This window comes from Lagenorhynchus albirostris, chromosome 10 (genome assembly GCF_949774975.1).
Source record: "Lagenorhynchus albirostris chromosome 10, mLagAlb1.1, whole genome shotgun sequence".
Lineage (NCBI taxonomy): Eukaryota > Metazoa > Chordata > Mammalia > Artiodactyla > Delphinidae > Lagenorhynchus > Lagenorhynchus albirostris.
In genome coordinates, this window is record NC_083104.1 from 52,394,223 (window position 1) to 52,418,133 (window position 23,911).

At 45.8% G+C, this 23,911-nt stretch overlaps 1 protein-coding gene across 5 annotated transcripts in view; it reads right to left on the minus strand.

The window, feature by feature from the left end:
- The window catches only part of GPD1L (glycerol-3-phosphate dehydrogenase 1 like), a 107,419-nt gene that overhangs the window by 82,180 nt on the left and 1,328 nt on the right, over positions 1–23,911 (minus strand). For all 5 annotated transcript variants that reach the window (XM_060162473.1, XM_060162477.1, XM_060162475.1 and 2 more), the window contains exon 2: positions 12,517–12,694. In XM_060162473.1, the coding sequence (XP_060018456.1) occupies positions 12,517–12,694 (178 nt within the window). The remainder of the gene's footprint in view (positions 1–12,516; positions 12,695–23,911) is intronic.

The window sequence follows — 23,911 nt, forward strand, 5'->3', positions numbered from 1 at the left end:
ACACACACACACACACACACCCAGAGGCAGAGGTGAGGCCACCAAGTGAGGACACAGGGGCATGTGGTCTCTATCAGAGACTGCCTGTTGTTGCCCAATGTCTGTTCTCCCCCTTCTTCCTCAGCAAGAGAACCCCCAGTTTAGGGTGAGACTTATAACTGCCAGGAAAGAAGGCTACATCTCTAACCTCCCTTGCAGCTAGGTGCCCTGTGTGACTAAGTTCTGACCAATAAGGTGTAAATGGAAGTGTTGCGTGTGACTTCCAGGAAATGCCTTTGAAGGCCTTTCTTCCTCCTTTTGCCAGAGGGAATGTGAAGAGATGGCTGGAATTCAGGCAGCCATCTTGGACCATGAGGAAGAAAGCAAATGCTGAGATGGCAAAACAGAGTCCCTGACATCATGATGCATCATTATGACAAACGTGGTTTTTTTTTTTTTGAAAAGTATATAACAGATTTCTTTTTTATTTACAATCAAGTTCTGTTGGGCAACAAAATTAAATAAATAAAAGATGTGATGAACGTCTTTTATCTAAGAGAAAAAAGGCACAAACGTTTACTTTGCTTAGGTCACTGTTATTTTAGGTTTTCTTTTTTTTTCCTTTATTTATTTTTAATTTTTTTATTTTTTGGCTGTGCCGCATGGCATGTGGGATCTTAGTTCCCCAACCACGGATCGAACCCACGCCCCGTGCAGTGGAAGTGTGGGATCTTAACCACTGGACCGCCAGGGAAGTCCCTATTTTAGGTTTTCTGTCGTATATACCCGAACCTAACTGAAACTGACATAGTTCCCATTAAGCACTCCTGGTTCCCAAAATGAAGGGAATTGGATGCAGAATCTTCCCTGAGGAAGTGCTATCTGCCACAGGAACATCATTCAGAATGGATAAGCCTCCTAGGAAATCTAGTTTGGGAGTTGTGATGGAGATGCCAACTGCTTGACAAAATTTCTTCTCCCCTTTCTCCAGAAACACAGAGCTGCAAGCTGGTCACTGGTCACCTAGCTCAGGACTGCATTTCTCAGCAGTCATTGCAGTTACACAAGGCCAAGGACCACGTTCTCATCAACAGAATGTGAGACGGAGCACTGCACACCACTTAAGGCCCAGAGCCCTTAAAACATTGGCTGCTTCCTCCACACTTTCCCTTCCTACTTTTGTGCTAGTTGACAACCTAGATCTAGGAGATGGCACAGAAATGATGAAGAAAGATGGGACCAAGAACAATGGTGTGAAGCAAAGCTGCTAGACCACTATTACGTGAGAGGGAAATAAAATCCCTTTGTCCTTTAAAAGTCACATCATTGTCTCTCCTCACAGCTTAGTCTAGCCTATTAACTAACGTGTGCAAGAGTTACTCCCTCACTGAAAAAATTCCCCAAGGGAATCTACCTGGCACTATTTCACTCCCTCCTCCCTTTGGCTGGTATGCAAGACCTGTCATTTACCACCCAGCCTTCATTCCCCTTCTTTCTAGCAAAAGTGCCTCTAAATTTCATTTCAAAAGCTACTGCTTTCCCATTCTACCATGCAATTTGGGTGGAATGGGCCCCTCGCCTGCTCCATGATGGTCCTTAAGTTGTTCAAGCCAATGGGCACATAAAACAATAGGAGCCAATGTTTGCTGGAGCTTCTGAGGAACAGTTGCTTCCTTATACTTCTGCAACAGCTATTGGGTCTTTCCTTGAAAAGTATGGGATGACAGTGCAAGGTCTGGAACAGCTACAACCATTTTACAAATGTGAGGGATAGCCTAGACCTGCCAAGGGGCTCCCATGTGAATGAAGGCAGAGCAGAGAAACAGAGGAAAACAGGGAGGGCCTCACTGACATCACTTAAGCCACTGTTTCAGGCCGCATCTGAAACCGGCCATATAACCCAAAACATCAGCTTAAGCTGATCTGAATGGCAACAAAGTCGTTCCCCATAGAGCAGAACACAACCCGGAGCTTAGCACTTCTCCCTCCTTATTCATACCCCCAAAGGCCGGGGAAACCTGCCTTCCTCTTCAAAGGGGCTTCTTCAGGTTGGTAATCCAGGCTGGATAGCAAGGACTCATCACCAAAACTCTACCTGCCTATTAGTTCCCTGGCATCTGGAGATTCTACCTCCTCCAAAAAAGCAGTTACTTATTCTATTCCATTAGCCCCGATGCCAACATACAATGGCTCTGTTTGTCCCTGATTGGCAAGGCTCATTATGTTCATACACATACACACATTATGTTCTTCTCCCTGTGGTCCCAGCCAGAAGCACCAGCCTTTGTAAGACCTCTGACCCCCCACTCACCCTTGGGTTACTAGCCTTACTTAGGTAGGGACTTCTGCTCTCGACCCCCTTCTCATACAGAGCCTGGCCACCTAAATTTTAATGAAAACCCTTCTTCTCTGGACCTGTTGTTTCTCCTCTTCCCCATCCACCTCCACACACACACACACACACACACACACACACACCCTTGTACTTCCCTGACATGGTGAGATAAAAAGGACACCAGAACCAGAGAAAAGATGGAAAAGATGTACGTTTGTGTTCCATGTTTGCAACTGATCAGCTGTGGGACCTGGACAGATGACTCCTGTTCACTGACCAGTCACCCCGCCTACAGAATGGGGATAAAAATCACCTTTCCTAACAGCTATTTCACAGAGCAGTTTCAAATTCATATAAGTAACAGCACTCTGCAGTGATACGAAACAAGTGAAAGAGATTACTCATCAGAAAAATCTACCTGCCTCCTATAAATTCTTAACCTTTAAGGCATCAGCCCATCCCTATGTCCCCTGCTACAAAATATTCCCATGGAAGCTGCCAGAGGGCCCAGGATTTCTTCCTGTCTCTTACATTTCCTTTCTCAACAAATCAAAGAACTTGTGGTTGGTTGGGAGTGACAGGTCTCTGGGACAATATGCCTGGGGGCTCACTCAGCGTCCTTCCATTGTCCTTGACCTTGCCCAAGTGCGTAGGGTTTAACCCACAGAAGCAACCTGTAACCCGAGCTGCATTTGTGTGGTGCACACGGCCCGTGATTCCTGTTACACAGGATCAGAATGAGCTCTCCTCAACGAACACAGTAAATCAAATACCCTCTTTCAGAATTAAAGCTTTAGCTAAGCCTCTATCTTATCTTTTACCCTGAACCAAATCGGGACACTGCTTTGGAAACGCTGACCTATTTCATGGGTCACCTGCCAAAATCTTCCGGAGAGTATCCACCATTAAAGATCCTGAAATGTGTTGGGAAAGACAGCTCAGAAGAAAAGGGCTTGCCTTTCACTGGCAAGGACAGGTAATCAAATCAGAACAAAGGCATCATGGCTGGTCCGCTTGATGCCAGGAATCCAGGGCTCTTGGTCCAAGTTGATAAAGAAACTAATAATAATTAAAATCATTTAAAACAGAGCCAGTAAAGTCTGTGGGCCAAGCCTGAAGGTTCTTTTGTTTCCCCCTGGATTAGCTATCACTGTGCAGTGTGTGGGCATCTTGCCCCACCTCTACCACGAGTTAGCTAACTGGACACCACAGGCAACTCGCCTACATTCTTCAGGGAATAAGCATTTAGGTTAAACACAACAGCATGAGTAATACACAGAGCGAAGTACAGCTGGCACACAGTAGGGGTTCAAAAATAATTGTGGTTTCCTCCTGTTCTCCTAACCTCAACATAGGCCAAGATTGTAGGTGAAATTCACATCCTTGGCTCTACACTCAGAAAAATGATTCTCAGGTACAGACAACCTTACCTGATGATTCTTATATAAATATACCAGCGTGGTAAGTGAGGTTGCTTCTGGGGGGGAAAAAGAAAGCTGCTAACCCCCTGAATTCCACAATAATATACGAGTAATATAAACTTATTATGTAGACCAGTGGTGCCCAAACTGCGGTTCCTCAACCAACAGCATCACCATCACCCGGGAAATCCTTAGAAATGCAAATGCCTGGGCCTCCCCTGAGACCCAGTGAATCAGAAACTCCAGGGGTGGATCCAGTGATCCCTGTTAAGCTCTCCAAGTGGTTCTGAGGAACACTTAGGTTTGAGAAGCACCAGTGAAGATGAATCCTCCAATGAAAATGAAAAAGCTAAACTCAGGCAGGAAAGAGTTAACACTGAAGCTCCTACTGAACTGATATTCTAATTTCCAGAAGCCTTTAAACCAAAATTAATAGATATACTTGCAACCCTACTACCCAAGTCAGTGGTCATTTTTTTTTTTTTTTAATTATCTTGGCCTAACCCTCCATCCCACAGGACACCACCGAAAGCACTGAAACAGAACTCTCCAGCCTGGTTAGTTCTCCCTCAACCACATCTGCTGTCCCTGGCACTAAGCCAAACCACAAATAATGCCTGGCACTATTCCAGGCACTGAGGACACATCAGTGAATACAGGCCTATGCAAGGAACCAAATCCAGAGAGTTAGTAGCAAAGAAAAATATCTAAATTGGATTTCAAAACTTAAAATTTTTTGTACTTCCCTGGTGGTGCAGTGGTTAAGAATCTGCTTGCCAATGAAGGGGACATGGGTTTGAGCCCTGGTCCGGGAAGATCCCACATACCACGGAGCAACTAAGCCCATGTGCCACAACTACTGAGCCTGCGCTCTAGAGTCCACAAGCCACAATTACTGAAGCCCACGCACCTAGAGCCCGTGCTCCGCAACAAGAGAAGCCACTGCAATGAGAGGCCCGTGCACCGCAACGAAGAGTAGCCCCTGCTCGCTGCAACTAGAGAAAGCCCACACGCAGCAATGAAGACCCAATGCAGCCACAAATTAATTAATTAAGTTTAAAAATGATATCAAAACTTAAAATTTTTACGCTTTAAAGGATACCATCAAGAAAGTGAAAACTCACAGAATGGGAGAATATACTTCCAAACTATGTAGCTGAAAATGGATTTGTATCTAATAAAGAATCCTTACAACTCAGTAATAAAAAGACAACCCAGGGCTTCCCTGGTGGCGCAGTGGTTGAGAGTCCTCCTGCCGATGCAGGGGACACGGGTTCGTGCCCTGGACCGGGAAGATCCCACATGCCGTGGAGCGGCTGGGCCCATGAGCCATGGCCGCTGAGCCTGCGCGTCGGGAGCCTGTGCTCTGCAACGGGAGTGGCCACAACAGTGAGAGTCCTGCGTACCACACACACACAAAAAAGACAACCCAATTTTTCAAAATGGACAAAAGATCTGAATACACATTTCAGATATATAAGATATACAAATGGTATATTGTTTTATATTTTTCAGATATAAAAGATAATACAAATGTCCAATAAGCACATGAAAAGATGATCAACATCATTAACCATCAGGCAAATGAAAATCAAAACCACAATGAGATACCATTTCATACCCACTAGGATGGCTGGGATCAAAAAGTTAGATAATAATAAGCGTTCGTGAGGATGTGGAGAAACTGAAACCCTCACACACAGCTGGTGGGAATATGTATAATGGTGTGGCCACTTTGGAAAACAGTCTGGCCGGTTGCTCAAAAAGTTGAACAGTTGCCATAAGACCCAGCAACTGTACTCCTAGGTATATACTCAAAAAGAACTGAAAACGTATTCACACAGAACACTTTACACAAATGTTCCCAGCAATATCATTCATAATAGCCAAAAAGTGGGAACAACCAAAATGTCCACCAACCGAAGAATGGATAAACAAAATATGGTACACCCGTAAAATAGGGTATTAGTCAGCCATAAAAAGGAATGAAGTACTGATGCAGGGTACAACGTGGATAACCTCGAAAACATTATGCTAAGTGAAAGAAGCCAGTCACAGAAGATGACGTATTGTATGGTGCCATTTACATGAAATGTCCACAACAGACAAATCTAGAGACAGAAAGTAGATGAGTGGTTGTTTAGCGCTGGGGACAGGAGGAAATAAGAGGTGACTGCTAAAGGGCATGAGGTTTCTTTTTAAGGTGACGAAATATTCTATAATTGATTGCAGTGATGGTTGCCCAACTTTGTGAATATACTAAAAACCACTGAATTGTACACTTTAATGGTAAATTGTATGTCTGTGAATTCTATCTCAATAAAGCTGTTTTTAAAAACAGAGCTGGCAAGGCTTAGGAGGCAAAGATGTGGGCTTCCCTGGTGGTGCAGTGGTTGAGAATCTGCCTGCCAATGCAGGGGACATGGGTTAGAGCCCTGGTCCAGGAAGATCCCACATGCTGTGGAGCAACTAAACCCGTGCGCCGTAGCTACCTGAGCCTGCGCTCTAAAGCCCGCAAGCCCCAACTACTGAAGCCCACGCACCGCAACGAGCAGTCCCCATTCCCCGCAACTAAAGAAAGCCCGTGCCCAGCAATGAAGACCCAACACAGCCAAAAATAAATAAATAAACTTGGAGAAAAATAAAAAGACGACAAAGATGAGATGCCATGACAACTGTAATTCACAGAAGATGCTGCAATTGTCAATACTGGTGTCACACTGAGGTTGGTTAAAGCTGGACTGAGGCAAAAGAGCTCTCTACCTGGGTGACCTCCTCTAAACAAAGGCCCTGGACAGACAGCCATAACACAGGACCAACAATTTTTAGCCTGCAGTGACAGGAAATAAGAAATGTTCTTCCATTCGGGTCTAAGGGGAAATCAGAATCCCAGACTGCCCCAGTTTTTAGTGAGAAGTTGATGACATGGTCATGTCATTGTTACAGAAGGTTCCCCTGTGGAGGGGTCACATATGAGCACGTGATGACCTGGAGAAGGTCAGGCGGGCAGCAGTCTGGGGGCACCAAGCAAGGATGACTCAGAGTCTCAATCAGCACAAGTGGCAGACGTCATAAAAAACAATCGGACGCAGATGAAATGCAGCACATCTCTTCTGCTTGAATCCGCAAGACAGAAATTAGTAAAGCCAACTTTTTAGCTCTAGATCCACACTCGCTCTGAGTCAATTAATCTTATGTCTGGCTTTTCATCTTAAAAAATGGTAACAATGATCGGTCTTGGTCTAACACTAGTTGACTTTTTAAATGATCGAATGAGGTATTTGAAAAACTCTGAAATAAACATAAAATTTTTTAAAAAAACCAACAAAAACAAAGCCCTAGCTTTGTAACAGATTCTTAACACTAAACAATGTATGTGAATCACCTCATTTACTCCTCACAGCACCGCTAAGGAAACTACTCACAGGGGCCCATCTTACCAAGAGGAGGGGGGCTGCCCAGGCTCACTCAGAGCAGGCCCTCGACTCCAAGGGGTGCCCATCACCACCATGCTTCACCACTGTTCAACTTTTAAAATTACTTATCATGAGACATTTCATACATACAAATTCTAGAACCTAGAAAGCACAAAGAAAAAACAAACAATCAAGCACCTGTGTACCTTCTGCCAGCTTAAGAAATAAAACTTTCCAATACCCTGGGTGTCCTCTACCAAGTGCCAGCAAGGATGTGGAAGGATGTGAGTTCTCAAACCCCACTAGGTGTGTGGAGATGGGCACAACTGAAACAGGAGGGAGGGGGCAGGGCACAACCTTTAAAAGAAGGACAGCCATTGAGGATACAACATAAACTGGTTAGAACCAATTAGGCCCAAGATGGCAGAAGATTCGACTTCCGGTAGACTTTGAGCCTCATTAAGCTCTCATTATAATATATTAGCATATGCTAAACAACACACCCACAGGCACCATGACTGAAGGCCCCCCATAAACGGCCCAAAAGTGGGTGGGGTCCAATTGCTGGAAATTCTCACCCCCCTCTCCACGACTATTAGAATACTCCTCCCACTCATTAGCCTATGAAATTAGCCAGCCTGTGAACACTAACAACCCCGTAACCCCGAGGCCTCTGGCCTTCTGAGATGACCCACACTCTGTCCGTGGAGTGTGTTTCTCCCTGGGTGCTCTTGCCTTTTGAGACGGACTGCATTCTGTCTATGGAATGTATATCTCTCTAAATAAATCCACTTCTTACCTATCACTTTGTCTCTCACTGAATTCCTTCTGAGCTGAGACATAAAGAACCTGAATTTCAGTAGGTCCTGACACCAGGTGTATGATTTTAATTAAAAGACAGTGGGTTCAAGTCCCAATCTGGGTTGTGCAGTTTCACTATCACGCTGGAAACCAGCGATGCCATCTGGCAGATTACAGGCTGCATCCCTGTGACCCAGCGATGCCATCCCTGGGACAGAGACAAGGCCTTTCCCGGGGGCGCTGTCTATAACAGCAAATGACCGGAAACCATGCAAATGTCCAGTCCAGGGAACGGATACACTCATCGTCATGAGCCTACAAGGCTTCAGATAGCAACCATCTGGGAGCAGAGAGGTCCTCCCTCGTCCACACCTGGGCACCCGGGAAGGTGGGGGGTGGAGTCAGTCAAGGGCCAGGCTCTGAGGGACATGGCTCTTGACTCCCTCCTTCCCCCCTGCTCCCCTGTTCTCTGTGCAGGCAGAGAACCATCTGGCAGATTCACCTCCCGCCACGTTCCCTGAGCACTACGCTAGAAACCTTGGGAGAACGAAACCCCAGAAAGTCAAGCCCACATGCCTGGGGCAGGTGGGGGTACAGAGTGGTCCACACAGAGTGGAAGGAACTCTCTACAGAAGGGAAGGAGTAACTGATCCCGACAGGTATGAGAACGGAAGCTCGGAGGAATGGTCTGCACCAAGCATCGTTAGAGATGACCTCAGAGGCCTTCCAGAGCCGCGGGAACAGCGGCACCTTTACTCTTTCCATCAGATACTTGGGTAACTTAACTGCCCAGCTCAGAACCCTAGGGAACCTTCCTCTCCCCACTTACTGCACCAGGAGTAACTGCAGGGAAACGCTGCCCGGCCCTAGTGCCGTGACACAGGGAAGTCATCAAGTCATCACTGTCTAAAAGGCCATGACTTAGCAGGCTCAGGAACAGGTGTGCCAGCCACCAGCTCTGTGACCTGGGGCAAGTTTATTAACCTCTCTGAGCCCTGGTTTCTTCCCCTATAAAATCAGAATCACCATCACAGTAAGAAAGCTAATAACACCAACCTAAGAGGGTCACTGAGAACATTAAATGAGACTGTAACCAGACAGGGATGGGGTTCCCTGGAGAAACAGAACAAGGCATGGCTTTCTTGACAGAAGAGAAGCCATCTTTGGCTTAAGCCATTTTGTGATCTGAGCCACAGTGCTTGCCTTTGAACAGGTCTCAGTAATTAAGGATCAAAAGGACAAACTTATCAGGCAAGAGAAGTAACACATCAGTTGTAAAGACTCCCAGTTAGACTGGCCTAAAGCACTATCTTAAGCGGTTTGCAGGATTTAAACCAGCCTCGGGTTTAAACACCACCAGATCAACTGGAACCTAAGGAATGATGATGTTGACCATTTCTGACCCTTGTAACTTTCAATCCACTTTAGCTTGGACTCACTCAGTCCACCACCCAAGCCCCTTCGTGAGTATGCATGTTCCTTTAGCTTAAAACTTCCCCAATTTTTCCTCTCCCCCTTTCCTTTGACTATAAAATTGTAGCCCACTTAAACCTCAGGGCAGAGCTCCCTCGCCTGACCGCTTGCATCTCATACAAGCGTCCTATATTAATAAATCTACTTCTTGCCAAAAAAAAACTTCCCCAATTTTGTTGCTGGGGAGACACTGCTTTAGGAAAGATCCTTGGTGTTCTCCTTACTTGCTCCAAGTAATAAATCCAAGAGGTAAACCCAGTTTCCGGGTAACATGATGATATATGTAAACTACTTTGCACAGGGCTTGACACCAATGAACACTGTAGCCAAAGGCAACTGGAAATCCTCAATGAGCAAAGTCTTTGCATCTCCAAACTTGCTGGCATTCACGAGCCAACAAATCTGTCTCCCCTGCTAGGAGTCAGGCAGCCACCTGGGCTGGTTTTCAAACAGACTCTTACAGAAAGCCATCCAGGGGTGAATCTGGAACAGGAGTTCGTGAATTCCACTCACACAAGCTGCCGGGTCACCATTTTCATTCTCAGGCTCACCTTCTCCTTCCTCTGCAAGTCACTGGAATGAGGCAATAACCTAGATTTTTCCTGCTCAGGCCTAATAAGCTGGAATTTTAAACTGTCAGTCTTCCCATTTTCTATTTCCTCCAATCTTATTCGGTAATTTAGGTCTTGACCTTGGTTTTAATTACAGACCAATAAAACAGGAGGGAAGGGGGCAGGGCACAACCTTTGAAAGAACGACATAGCCCAAGGACATGACATAAACAGATTAGAACCAAATGGGTCCAAGATGGTGGACAAGTCAACTTCCACCAGACCTTGAGCCTCAGTATATGCTCACTGTAACATAAGGATCAAAAAGTGGGCGGTGGCCCAATTCCTGGAAATCCCCGCCCCTTCCCAAAATAGCTGGAATACTCCTCCCACTCATTAGCCTATGAAATTACCCACCACTATAAAAACTGACTATAAAAACTATAAAAACTCATACCCTGGTGCCTTTCTCACCTTCTGAGATGGCCCACACTCTGTGGAGTGTGTTTCTCTCTAAATAAATCCATTTCTTACCTTTCACTTTGTCTCTCACTGAATTCTTTCTGCGATAAGACATCAAGAACCTGAGCTTCGTTAAGTCTTGAAACCAGGTGTGTGACCTCAGTTGGAAGACTGTGGGTTTTGGCTGGGTTTGAGTCCCAGCACGTGGGTTCAAGTCCCAATCTGAGGTGCACGGTTTCACCAGTGCATTAGCTGGCCTAGGGATGGACCAAAGTCCATGCGCTTAGAAAGGGTATGTGAAATAAAATTCGTATTTTGTGGCAAGACAAGAAAAAATTAAACCAAAAAAATTTTCTTTGCCCTTTGGCCTCCTCTCTCCCTTCTACTGTATCTGCATTACACATGGACCAAACCTTCCCCATCAGTGGAAATACCTGCTCAACCATGAAGAGCAACATTCTCTTAGCATCAAGGAGACAACTCCTTAAACATAACATTCCTTCTTTATCTTGTACAGATTTGGATTGTATGAACTGTCAGTAATTCATTTAACATAAAGCCCTCTGTCTCAAAAAACATATGTAACTATGCCTTGACTTCTAATGGGCAGAACAGTTCTCAACACTGAGATGCTATTCCCAAGTTATAATCCTCAATTTGGCTCGAATAAAATTTCTACTTCTTTCTTAGACCGACTGATTAAATTTTCGTCAACAGGTATCTCGGGAGTTACCAAGAGACACAATACAAAGGCAAAATTATTAGTTCTAGCTTTGATGTGACCACCACTCTGAATGCCAAGAAAGTAGCCTGTGATGAGCTGCAATGTGTTTCCCCAAAATTCATATGTTGAAGTCCTAACTCTCGTACCTCAGAATGCAATTGTATTTGGAGACAGGGTCTTTGTAAAGGTTATTATGTTAAAATGAGGTCACTGGGGTAAGCCCCACTGCAACATGACTGGTGTCTGTCTTAGGACACAGATACACAGAGGGAGGACCACGTGGAGACACGGGAAGAAGAGAAGTCCAGGAGAGGCCTCAGAAGAACCAACCCTACCAACACCTTGATCTTTGTAGGGGAGCAGATTTTGCCACCTCAAAATATGCCTCTTTGGCACATTAATTATTATTATTTTTTGTGGTACGCGGGCCTCTCACTGTTGTGGCCTCTCCCGTTGCAGAGCACAGGCTCTGGACGTGCAGGCTCAGCGGCCATGGCTCACGGGCCTAGTCACTCCGCGGCATGTGGGATCTTCCCGGACCAGGGCACGAACCCGTGTCCCCTGCATCGGCAGGCGGACTCTCAACCACTGCGCCACCAGGGAAGCCCTGGCACGTTAATTATTTTAAGGTGGTTGTTTTTTAAGAAACAGCAGACAAGGAGGAAACTGAAAACCAAGTAGGAGTTGTCCTTTTGTAAGAAACATTTACATTCATGAGGGAAATCTCCATTTGTAAGGGGATCTCCCTCCAAGTACCTGGAAGAGCTGGGAGGACCAAATCTCTAGAAACTCTCAGGAACGGGGAAGGCACTGACTTAAATCTGCATAACCACCTTACCCTTGTTTACTGTGCTTTCCCCATTACCTCCCAGAACTGACTATCCCCACCTTCAACATCCTCTTTTGTCTTTAGCTGAGGATAATATTTAAGGTGAGGGCTTCCGCCATTTTGGTGAATGACGTAGTTTTCCTGGGTCTCTCCTATGATACATGTTATTAAACTTTTGTTTGGTTTTCTCCTGTTAATCTGTCTCATGTCAACTTAATTCTCAGACCAGACAGAAGAACCTAGAAGGGTAGAGGAAAATTTCTTCCTCCAGACAACGTGAAGCCTCCAGATCTGTGAGAAAATTAATTTCTGTTGTTTAAGCCACCCAGTCTATCATACTTTGTTATGGCAGCTCCAGCAAACTAACACAAGGCCCACGTTCAGAGTCAGGAAAACCAAAACGGACCAAGCAATGAACCTGGTGGTAGAGAGGAACAGGAGACCGGGGAAGCAGGTTTCCCATCTCCCCACGTCCCAAGTGCTAACTCAGCTGAATGTAACTTTTAGAATTAACCAAAGTCTTACCACGTTTTCTGGCAGCTTGTGTCCAGGGAGATATTTTACATTTTCATGGTCATTATTTATGATGTCTGTCAGTTTTCTCCCATTAACCGTTTCTTCAAAGACCCACATCTTGACCGTGGAGGCAAACTTCTGAAGTTTCTTGACATTATCACCAATTATTTTTGCAACAGCTGAACCCCTGCAAAAGAAACAGTGGAAAAGAAAACAAACTCACTCGAGCAGAAGAGAAAAAGCACTAGATTGTATTTCAGGAGACTTGCGTTCTGATTCAAGCACTGAGCTTACAACTCAGATGTGATGTCGTCTCAGCCGCAAGCTGTTTGTTCGTTTGGTTTTTTAATAAATTTATTTATTTATTTGTTTGTTTTTGGCTGCATTGGGTCTTCGTTGCTGCGTGCAGGCTTTCTCCAGTTGTGGCGAGCAGGGGCTACTCTTCGTTGCAGTGCGTGGGCTTCTCATTGCGGTGGCTTCTCTTGTTGCAGAGCACGGGCTCTAGGCATGTGGGCTTCAGCAGTTGTGGCTCGTTGGCTCTAGAGCACAGACTCAGTAGTTGTGGCACATGGGCTTAGTTGCTCCGTGGCATGTGGAATCTTCCCAGACCAGGGCTCAAACCCATGTCCCCTGCATTGGCAGGCTGATTCTTAACCACTGCGCCACCAGGGAAGTCCAAACTGTTTGAAACTTAGTTGTTTTCACTTGGAAATACCACCCCATGATCAGGAAAGCCCCAGAATTTGCTACAAGGTCAGAAAGCACCACCCCTTGAAACTAGTAAGCACCAACCTATCTTGGAAGAGAGTATCACAGAAGGAAGAGAAATCCACCTGAAAGATGGCATAAAAATAACACTTCAAGCGTTCATGAAGTCTCCGAAGCAACTAGGCTATATTTCAAATCCACCAAGATTAACATGCAGCTACCATAGAATAAGCTGTGTTCTGGTGAACTGCAACAGGCTCCATGTGCAGTCATAAAGGAAAGACAAGCCCCAAGTGGATTCCAGAAAAGGAGCAGAGCAAGGGCATGGGTCCCTCCAGAAGACACCCAGAGGCCTCTAAAAGCTCCCTTTTTTCTGCATCTCTATTCACCAAACCTTTTCTGGTAATGAATCAGTCTCCAATAGGCTTTCCCACAGGGGAAGAGAAGATGCTAGTTAACGCCAGTCCTCTGCACAAGAGCCGCGGGTGTGCGGCTGGTCCCCGTGGCAGAGGTGATCATGGTCAGCGGGTACCTTGCCCATCTCACAGCTGTGTTGAGTGCACACTGATTGGGCCACGGGTGGTACCTAATCCCGGCTGAACCAATCAAGTTCTTTTACAGGAATCTGAACAGAGAAATAGTTTCTTAGATAACTTTCCTGGTGTGAGGAGCAAAGGAAAGAATGGTAAAGAGCACCTTGAGAATTCACGTGTCAGGGCATTCATTATTTTTTCTAATGATTTTTCCTAACGATACAGACAATTAGTGAAATGGAGTAAGGGGTGATGACGGAAAGGGGGTGGGACCAAGCTGATGCAGAAGAACAGATTGGAGACAGTTATCCTTATGTTTATCTTTGGCTGCACAACAGAATTACCTGGGAGACTTGGCATTATCACCAATTATTTTTGCACATAACACCTTGGGCTAGATGCTGGTGATATAAAAGGCACAGCTCTCAAAAGCTTCCCACCCAATTGAGAGATGAACAAGGTAAAAGGAGTTCACAATCCTGTGTGTGATAAGAGGTGAAAGGGAATGAGGGACACGAGATTAGAAGGGTAAACTGCGAGGGACTTTTAACATAAAGGACTCAGATGCAACCCAGGTAATCCATGGGAAGGCTCGCCTGCCCAGCGTTCAGCTGAGGGAACCACGGTGGACAGACCTGGCTGGGGTCCAGGGAGAAGACATGGGAACGGTGCTGAGGAAGACCATACCTCTGCAGAGAAGCAAAAAGGGCTTCATGCATCAGGGATGGGAAAAGCAGGCAAAGCAGAGCTTCCAGCCAACACTGAGCTAATCACAGACACGTGAGGGAGCCGGGCCAAGCCAAGAACTAACCAGCTGATCCAGAGATGCACAAGCAACAACATGTGCTTGTTATTTTCAGCACCGAGTTGGCAGAGGGTGGGCTGTTTTGCAGTGGTAGCTAAGGGATGCATCAGACTCAGCAACGCTGAGGTAACTCCAGGTAATTCTGGGCCAAGCTATTGGATCTGCCACTCATGGATGGGGGAGGGGAGGGAAGGGAGGAGATGGACACCGGGAAGAAGCATGAAATTCAATTCAAGAATGAATCCAGGGAGGGACTTCTCTGGTGGCGCAGTGGTTAAGAATCCTCCTGCTAATGCTAGGGGATACGGGTTTGAGCCCTGGTCCAGGAAGATCCCACATGCCGCGGAGCAGCTAATCCCGTGCACCACAACTACTGAGCCTGTACTCTAGAGCCCGTGTGCCACAACTAGTGAAGCCCGCGCGCCTAGAGCCCATGTTCTGCAACAAGAGAAGCCACTGCAATGAGAAGCCCGTGCACCACAACGAAGAGTAGCCCCTGCTCACCGCAACTAGAGAAAGCCCCCACGCAGCAAAGAAGACCCAACTCAGCCACAAACAAAACAAAACAAAAAAAAAAAAATCCAGGGAGATGAACAAAAAGATTCTAATGCCTATAAGGCCTAGTCTTGTTCTTTCTATATAACTTATACAATAATATATTTTTTGGGAGATCAGAAATGAAAACACTTTAATTTGTTCTGCTTTAATCTCTTTCAGTACTATCTCCATTTGAACCAAGGATTTTCTTTGCTGTCCACCTTTTCTGTGTTGTTTATAAAACCTCAAAAGTATATAATTCACCTCAACATAATAAAGGCTATATATTCTATACGACAAGCCCATAGCTAACATAGTACTGAATATTCTTACCACCAAAAATGGGGAGATGGGGGCAGGAGGAAACTCTTGGAGGTGATGGATGTTTATTACCTTGATTGTGGTGATAGTTTCATGGGTGTATCCCTATCTCCAAACCCATCAAATATTAAGTATGTCTGAGTTTTCTGTGTTTCAATTACACCTGAATAAAGTTGTTTTTGTTTTTAAGTATAATCCATACCCAAAACTCCTTTGTGGCTCTGAAATGGTACTAAATGTGTTTGTCACATATGTGTAAGGAACAGGATCAAATAGCAAAGGGAGTGTTTTGGAAGAATCCGTGTGTTTGAAGGCAACTACATAAAATCCACATATAAGTGAAAACCCTGTCCTAAAAAGATGCCTGGCCTACAGAGGACCAGTCTAAAAACATGCACAGATATATTAGAACTGAGTCTAAAATAAAAGAAAAATACTGCGTCCAGTCCAGTCCATGGAGGCAGTTTGTGTGTGGCTCAGCCATGGTCGGGGCTGGGGTCCCATGGCCACGGTGGTGGCGTCTCCTTGTTTCAGGGGCTGTCCTGTAACTGTTCCAGCCTGGTCAGGCACAGATCGTTAACACGGCTGGGTCAAGGGCACAAGCAGCCATTGCTCCACCTGCCAGCTCGTCCATCTACTAAAGGCCAGGTCTGCGATGAGTCCGGTTCTCCCCCAAGTGAGGAGTGGGGGCCAGAGGTAGCCCCAATGGCTGAGCGCTTGCCCCCCCACACACACACACACACGCACACACAGCACCAAGTGACAATGACGCATGTGTGCCCTTTTCAACTCTCCTGGCCTCCCTGAGACAGCGCCGAATGTCTCATGTGAGTGTTGCGGTGTTTCCCAGCTCCCCAGCCTGTGTGAATTTCCCTTCTTCCCAAAGTATGAGGCGGCCTCCACTCAGAGCCTCGGCAGGGACCAGTATCTGGCAAGGGTTTTATAATACTGTTTTGTTTCCATTCTATTGGTGGCTGCTGTTACCTTCTACTTCCAGTCTTTGGAGTGGTGATATAAAGTTTTCTTTTAAAGTCAACTTTTAAAGAAAGTCTAAGTGAATAAGCCAAACAAAAGCGAAAAGGGCAGTTTAAAGAAGGTTTAATTCCATCTAAACCTCCACCTGGCAGATTAAGACACGACACAGGAGGCTCGGTCACTCTGACCTTGGGTTACTCAACCAGGTAGTGGCAGAACTCGGAGGGGGACTCAGCACGGCTGACGGCCAGTCTTGGGTCTTTACTCCGGAGTATAATATCACATTTCCTATGGAATCATGAATTACTTATCAACAAGTCTTGGGCCTCAAAGAACAGACTAGTTTGCAACCTCAGCAATATTATGCCAACAAAATTTAAAAGGGACTTAGGGTGGGAAATCACGACCCAGTGCCAGCTGGGTACACACTGGGTATTTGACACAAGAGCTCATTTCATCTTTCCAGCAGCCACGTTATCCCCACTTTACAGATGAAGAAGCAGAGGCTCAGAGAGAATGAGTAAGTCACCCGGTCACGCTGTCCATGTAGAGCCAGCAGTTCTGGCCCAGATCTGTTTCCAAAGCCCACACTTCCTACTAATTCCTGTTTGCTGAGGGGTAGAGTAGAATCATTTTGTTGAGAATACACATTAAGCACCTATGCCATGCAGACACTGTGCCGGGCACAGAGGACACAGGGGATAAAGCTGGTAAGTCTAAGGTTGGGGTGGGGGAGAATTCGAGCCAGAGGGAAGGGCCCGTGGAGCAAAGGTGCAGGAACGGGGTGGGGGCATGGAGACTGTCTTCTGCTTTTACCCAGAGTCCACACCTGGTGGGAGGTGGAGGAAGGGGGAGGGGAGAGGTTATGAGCAGCAGGGGGAGACAGGGAGAGGAGGCTGAGAAAGGAGCAGAGGAAGGGGAAGAGGAGAGGGAAGGATGGGGCAAGAGGCAGAGGGTAGGGGTTTGCTGACTACCAGGTGTCAGGCACTGTTTGTTTGCTTTTTGTTTTTTGATTGACATGTAATTGACAAATAACATTGTATAAACTGAAGGGGTATAACCCTTTCATCTGATACATTTAGGTATCGCAATCTGATTACCACCAGAGTACTGTTTTCAATGCTTTACCCACATTATCTGTTTTAAGCCTTAGCAACCCTCTGAGACAGGGACTATCACGATCCCCATTTTTCAAGTGAAGACACTGAACTCCCGGGATCACACTGGTGGTCAGTGGAAGAGGAGAGATCCGCAGCCCAGGCCATGTCTTCACCACTCTGCTCTCCCTCCTTGGGTCCCAGCTGGACACTCACCTGCTGGAGGTCCTAACCTCCACTGGCAACACCCCCCTTCCCCCAGCCCCTTGGCATTCACTCACCTCTTCCTCTCTAAAAAGATGTGACATTTTAATCAGCCAAGGAACAGGATGCCTATCAAGTCAGGTTGACAATTCCCAGAACTGCATGGGGTGCAGGAGCTTACTGGCACAGAAAGGACGCCACAGACCATCCCTCTTTTACCAAGGAGGAAACTCTCTAGGGAGAACAAACAAGGGTGCAGCTAGATTCTCCCCATCCCGTGCCCAGAGCTGATCCTACGTGTGGATCCAAGGGAAGAGGGTGATCAGTTTTGGCTTAAATAACATCGACTTTCTTATTCATAAAAGCAATACATGAAAGACAAAAAAAAATTATCATCTTACCACTCAGGGAGAACCACTGTTAACATTTTGTGTAATTCTTTGCAGTTAAAGGGCTTTTAAAGTACAATCAAATGCCAGAGTATTAGATGCAAATGTGAAAAATAAAGTATTTTAAAAATAGATTCAACTTGGTGAATGTTTATTTGATCTCTGGATAGGAAAGCTTTATAAGTTAAAAATCAAAGATAGCAACCACAGAGGAAAAAAGATCAATGTGAACAACTTCACATAGAGGAAAAAAGGAGGGGGAGAAGCAGATGAAAACAGTCTTTCTGTCTATCAAAATCCAAACTGCAGAGGAAAAGCCTCAAATAGAATGTTACATTTAACAAAAAACAGGATGCAAAATTGTATATGCCATATGATCATGTGCATCACATGCGATTAACAAAATACATACCACCTCACACCTGTTAGTGTGGCTACTATATTAAAACAAAAGAAAAACAAGTGTTAGAATGTGCAGAAACTGGAACCCTTGTGCTCTGCTGGTGGGAATATAAAATGGTGTAACTGCTATGGAAAACAATACAGTGGTTCCTCAAAAACCTAAAGATAGAATTACCATATGATCCAGCAATTCCCCTTCTGGGCATATACCCAAAAGATTTGAAAGCAGAATCTTAAAGAGATATTTGTACACCAATGTTCACAGCAGAATTACTCACAACAGCCAAAAGGTGGAAGCAACCCAAGTGTCCACTGATGGATTGAACAAATAAACAAAAGCTGGTATATTCATACTGTGGACTATCAATTCAGCCTTAAAAAGGAAAGAAATTTTGGCACATGCTACAAAAAGAAGTGAACCTTGAGGACATTATACTAAGTGAAATAAGCCAGTTACAAAAAGGACAATTACTGTATGATTCCACTTATGTGAGGAATTTACATGAACTCTCTCTTGAAGTTGGAATCCAGCCACGACATGGAGAAGCCCAAGCTCTCCTGCTGCAGAAAGATAGACACGTGGCCGGTCGCCCCCATTAGCCTGGCCAAAACCTGCCCACTGTGAAAGGGGGCATCGAGGACCAAGAGCCCCAGTCCACTAAACACCTGACCGCTGCCTTATGAGTGAGCCCAAGTGAGACCAGCAGAAGACTCTCCCCGCTTAGCCCAAATTGCTGACCCCCAGAATCAGGAGCTAATCAATGATTGCTGTTTGAAGCCATTAAGTTTCAGGGGAGATACTGGGGCAGCAACAGATAATCAATGAAGTTCCTAGCACCCAACTGTGGAAGGAACTGAGCCGCAAAGTAGAATGATGGCAAAGTGCCACTAGGATAACCTTAAAGGAGTCGGGGGACTTCTGGCTTAGTTCCTGACATCATCAAGCCTGGGAGTTAGGGATGTGGGGAAGGAGAAAGACCTGGATGGTTGACGACCCCAGACACAACTTCCCACCAGCAAGGATTGAGAGGCTTGGAGATACTACTTGGCCTGCCACAGGGAAGATTTAGGGGACATGTGACTCTTCTATCCAATGGGACATGTTTTAGAAAAGAGTGGGCTCGGCTTCCTCTGGTGGTGCAGTGGTTAAGAATCCACCTGCCAACGCAGGGGACACAGGTTTGAGCCCTGGTCTGGGAAGATCCCACATGCCATGGAGGGACTGAGCCCATGCGCCACAACTACTGAGCCTGCACTCTAGAGCTCGCAAGCCACAGCTACTGAAGCCCACGTGCCTGGAGCCTGTGCTCCGCAACAAGAGAAGCCACCACAATGAGAGGCCTGCCACTGCAGCGAAGAGTGGTCCCCACTTGCCGCAAGTGGAGAAAGCCCCCACACAGCAACAAAGACCCAACGCAGCCAGAAAAAAAAAAAAAAAAAAGAGTAGGCTCGCCTCAGCGCTGCTCGCAGACTAATGGGTAGAAGCTGGAGGTGACAGATTCTCCTCTCAAATATAAGACTTTTCTAATAATTAATTTACTAGATTAATTTTAAGATCAGGTGCCTTAAAAACAGTAAACTATGATAATGTCATGTCTACAAGAAATGGGATGCCTCCTTTGGAGGGAAACTGAACAGGATGATTTTTTTTTTTTTGGCCACACTGCAAGGCACGCAGGATCTTAGTTTCCCAACCAGGGATCGAACCCGTGCCGCAAGCAGTGAAAGCACAGAGTCCTACACACTGGACTGCCAGGGAAGTCTCTCCAGGATGATTTTTAAGACCTCATTTCAATTTGATTTTTCTTAAGTGGAATATTGTTATACTAGACATTTTTGGGAGGGTAAGCTACTCAATATTTTTGTGATGATGGGATTTGTTCTCAGGTAAAAGTATGCTTCTCATTAAAAATGATAAGAATTTATAGAAACACGGACATTGGAGTTAGAGAGATCAGGGTTTCAACTCCACCTTATTAACCACTGACCTTGAAAAGTTTTCTAATCTCAGTTTTGTCACCTAAAATAGGAATAATAGTAGTACCGCATAGACTTGTTATGAGATTTAAATGAAATAATGCACATCCCAGACACAGAAAATGACCCTAAGTGGTAACTGTTATGATTATCCCCCTTAAGGGAGGGGAGGAAGTGAAGAATGATGAAAGAGGTGAAAGAGGGCTAAGATATGAAAATCAGACTCATCCCCAATATAGCTGTGATGTATACACTGCACAACAACAGAAACAGGTGTGCGGATCAGCCTGGCAGGTGTCCTCAGCCTGGCTCCTGAGGGAAATGGGTCTCCTCCCAGGTCAGCCCGAACCGCCACTACCTCTCCCTCCAGCTTCCACAGTAGAGGTGTGTCAGCGTCGCCTGTGGACCAGGAAGGGGTCGTTCTGACCTCAGAGGAGCTAACACGCAGATGCCTAAACTGTTTCGAGCTCTCCACGTGGGGGTAGTGCAAGAATCATCACAGGCACTGAGCAGCACAGTCAAAAACGATGACACTGGGGGATGAAGAGCTGCCAGGCTGCATTCAGATGTTTCCAACAGGACAAAAAGGGTCAGCCACATGTCCAGCTTCACTCATCGGTGCAAAGTAGGCCAAAGCTCTCCCTGACTTTCAGTCCCAGGAGTCAAGCTGTGCTGAAAACAAGGGCAAAAGATAACTCCTGGAAACACCTCCTGCTCTTTTATCTTCTCCCTTCTTCTGCCTCTATTCCTTAGCATTTTGTGATTGGCATTGGTAAAAGTACACTTCTCACTGAAAATGCTAAGAATTTATAGAAACATGGACATTGGAGTTAGAAGGATCTGGGTTTTAATTCCACTTTATTAACCACTGACCTTGAAAAGGTCTGTTTTGTGATGGCTCTGATCAAGGATGATGGAACTAACACAGACAGCATTTTTTCATTAGCTGACAACTGCTGGGTGCTAGTCACTTTGCATTCTCTCAGATCATCTCATTTCATCCTCACCATGATCCTAGACAGCAAGTACCCATGTCAGGAGCAATGATTCTTGGAGAGAAGCAGTTTGCTCAAGGACCTATAACTTGATGGGGCCAGACACCCAGGGGGTAGGAATCCCGAGTGCCTCCTTCCACCGCTGCCTGACCTGGCCTCCCAAGGAGGTGTGGGGTGTTTCTGGACTTAGACTGCAAATACAACCCTGAGGTTTTAGTTCTAGAGCTGCATCTTGCACTGTGTCTGGGTGCCCTTCCCAAGGTTCTGGTGAAGGAACTTTGTTTCATCTTCGGAGGAACCTAAGAAGCTTGTTTTTTCCTTTCTGTTGCTATTGTGAGTCACCAGGACCAAGAAAAGCCATGCCGCTTAGGAAGCACCTCCCTGCATCCTCACAGGGGGCAGCACAACAGGGCTCAGCTGGATGCAAGAGGCCCCCTTGGCCTCCTCTCTCCCACCGTCTAGAGGAAAAGAGGTGAGGGAGGGCGGGACAGGCCCGTCAGTCTTCAAGTATCTGCATAGCAACTGATGATTATTTACATTGGGGGACGCACCAATGTGAGCTTTAGACCCACCTTTTAGCTACAGATGTAACATCATTATTTCCATAAGCATTCTGAGCTGCTTCAAAGTCCCAAATGTAGGGACTTCCCCGGTGGCGCAGTGGTTAAGAATCCGCCTGCCAATGCAGGGGACACGGATAAGATCCCTGGTTCGGGATGATCCCACATGCCACGGAGCAACTAAGCCTGTGCGCCACAACTACTGAAGCCCGCGTGCCTAGAACCCGTGCTCCACAACAAGAGAAGCCACCACGAGAAGTCCATGCACCGCAATAAAGAGTAGCCCCCGCTCTCTGCAACCAAAGCCCGGGCGCAGCAACAAAGACCCAACACAGCAAATAAATAAATAAATTTCTTTTAAAAAAAAGTCCCAAATGTAAACACTGCTTAAGTAAGTTCCTATTCCTGAGCATCTGGAAGGGTCCGTCTTTTGGTAACCTGTTTTAAAATCAGCAGAAGGCTAAAATCTCTTAGGGAAAAATCTGTTTCACTCTCAGGGAATATGATTCAGCAAGTCTAGCTTCAGTGCTAATTCTGATGCAAGTTGTCTTTGGACACATTTTAAGAAACATTACTAAAAACACTATTTAAAACGTCTACTCTTGGACTTCCTTGGCGGTCCAGTGGTTAAGATTCCGTGCTTCCACTGCAAGGGACACGGGTTCAATCCCTGATTGGGGAACTAAGATCTTGCATGCCACGTGAGGAAAAAAAAAAAAAATTCAGAACAGAAACCAAAGAAACAATCTAAAATGTCTAATCTTGTGACAGATATTTCATTCGACTTTGTACTTCTTTAGAATTTATCTTCCATATCCTTATCTATCTGTGACGTGAAGGAAGAGATGGTGTCCACTTGTGTTCCTATCCCTGGAAAAACCACCATATCTGCATGGAGCAGACAGTCAAATGTCTTTGACCAGAGCTGAACACTCAGTGGGCCCCTGGGCAGCCTCTCTGTGTCCTTTTCTGTCCCTAAGTTCCTGAATCTCTCTGGGGAGGTCGTGAGCCTCTCTCTAGGACTAGCATGGCTCTGCACCCAGGGCAGCGACAAGGAAGCCAATGACTGTTCCAGTCTGATCCCATCATTAACAGAACCGGCAGCCAGCCCAGACCATCGGCACATTTCTCAATTGCTCTGCTCCAGTGTCACTAGCCAAGTTCTACTCCATTTCCTTGGGCTGGAGTGAGCCAAGAAAAAGTCAAGTACATCAGAGAGAAGCTGCGGGAAGCCGGGGGCATGGGGCCAGCGGGGGGAGGGGGGACGGAGGGGCAGGGCCCCAGGAGGGTCACTTCACAACTCTTGTTTCAGGCCCATATCTGGCGTAGCCCAGCCATGCCACTTCTGCACCTTGCAAAGGAGGAAGAGGTGCTGTCATCTGTGGTTCTGTGGCCTCTTACAGAAGAGGAAACTAATGTTAAAGAACATGCGCTGAATGGGCGCTTTTTCAGTCTCACGGCCCACAAGGTAGCTGACATTTCACTCAAGTGACCTTGGGATCAGAACTGGCAAAGTCCAGCTGAAAGTCCATACGAAGCTCTGCAGTGGGCAGGTACCAACTCCATTACATGTGGGACAGAACATTCTGTTGTTGGTTGAAAAAAAAAGTTTACAGAAAAGTGCATAATATCCTAGTATTTGCAGGGCAGAGAGATAAAAGAACATATGTAAACATTCGCTTGCATCTGATAGAATTCTTCCAGAAAGAACAGAAGAAACTGATAACAGTGGTTTTCTTCCAGGAGATACCTTGGGAGACAAGAGTGGATGAGAGATGTTTCACTGTGTTTTTTGTGGGGTTTTTGGTACCTTTTAAACAATGTGAATTATTGCCAAATCATATACAATTACATTTTTACATTAAAAAGTTAGTTTTTAGACATTCATTTAGTATTTACTT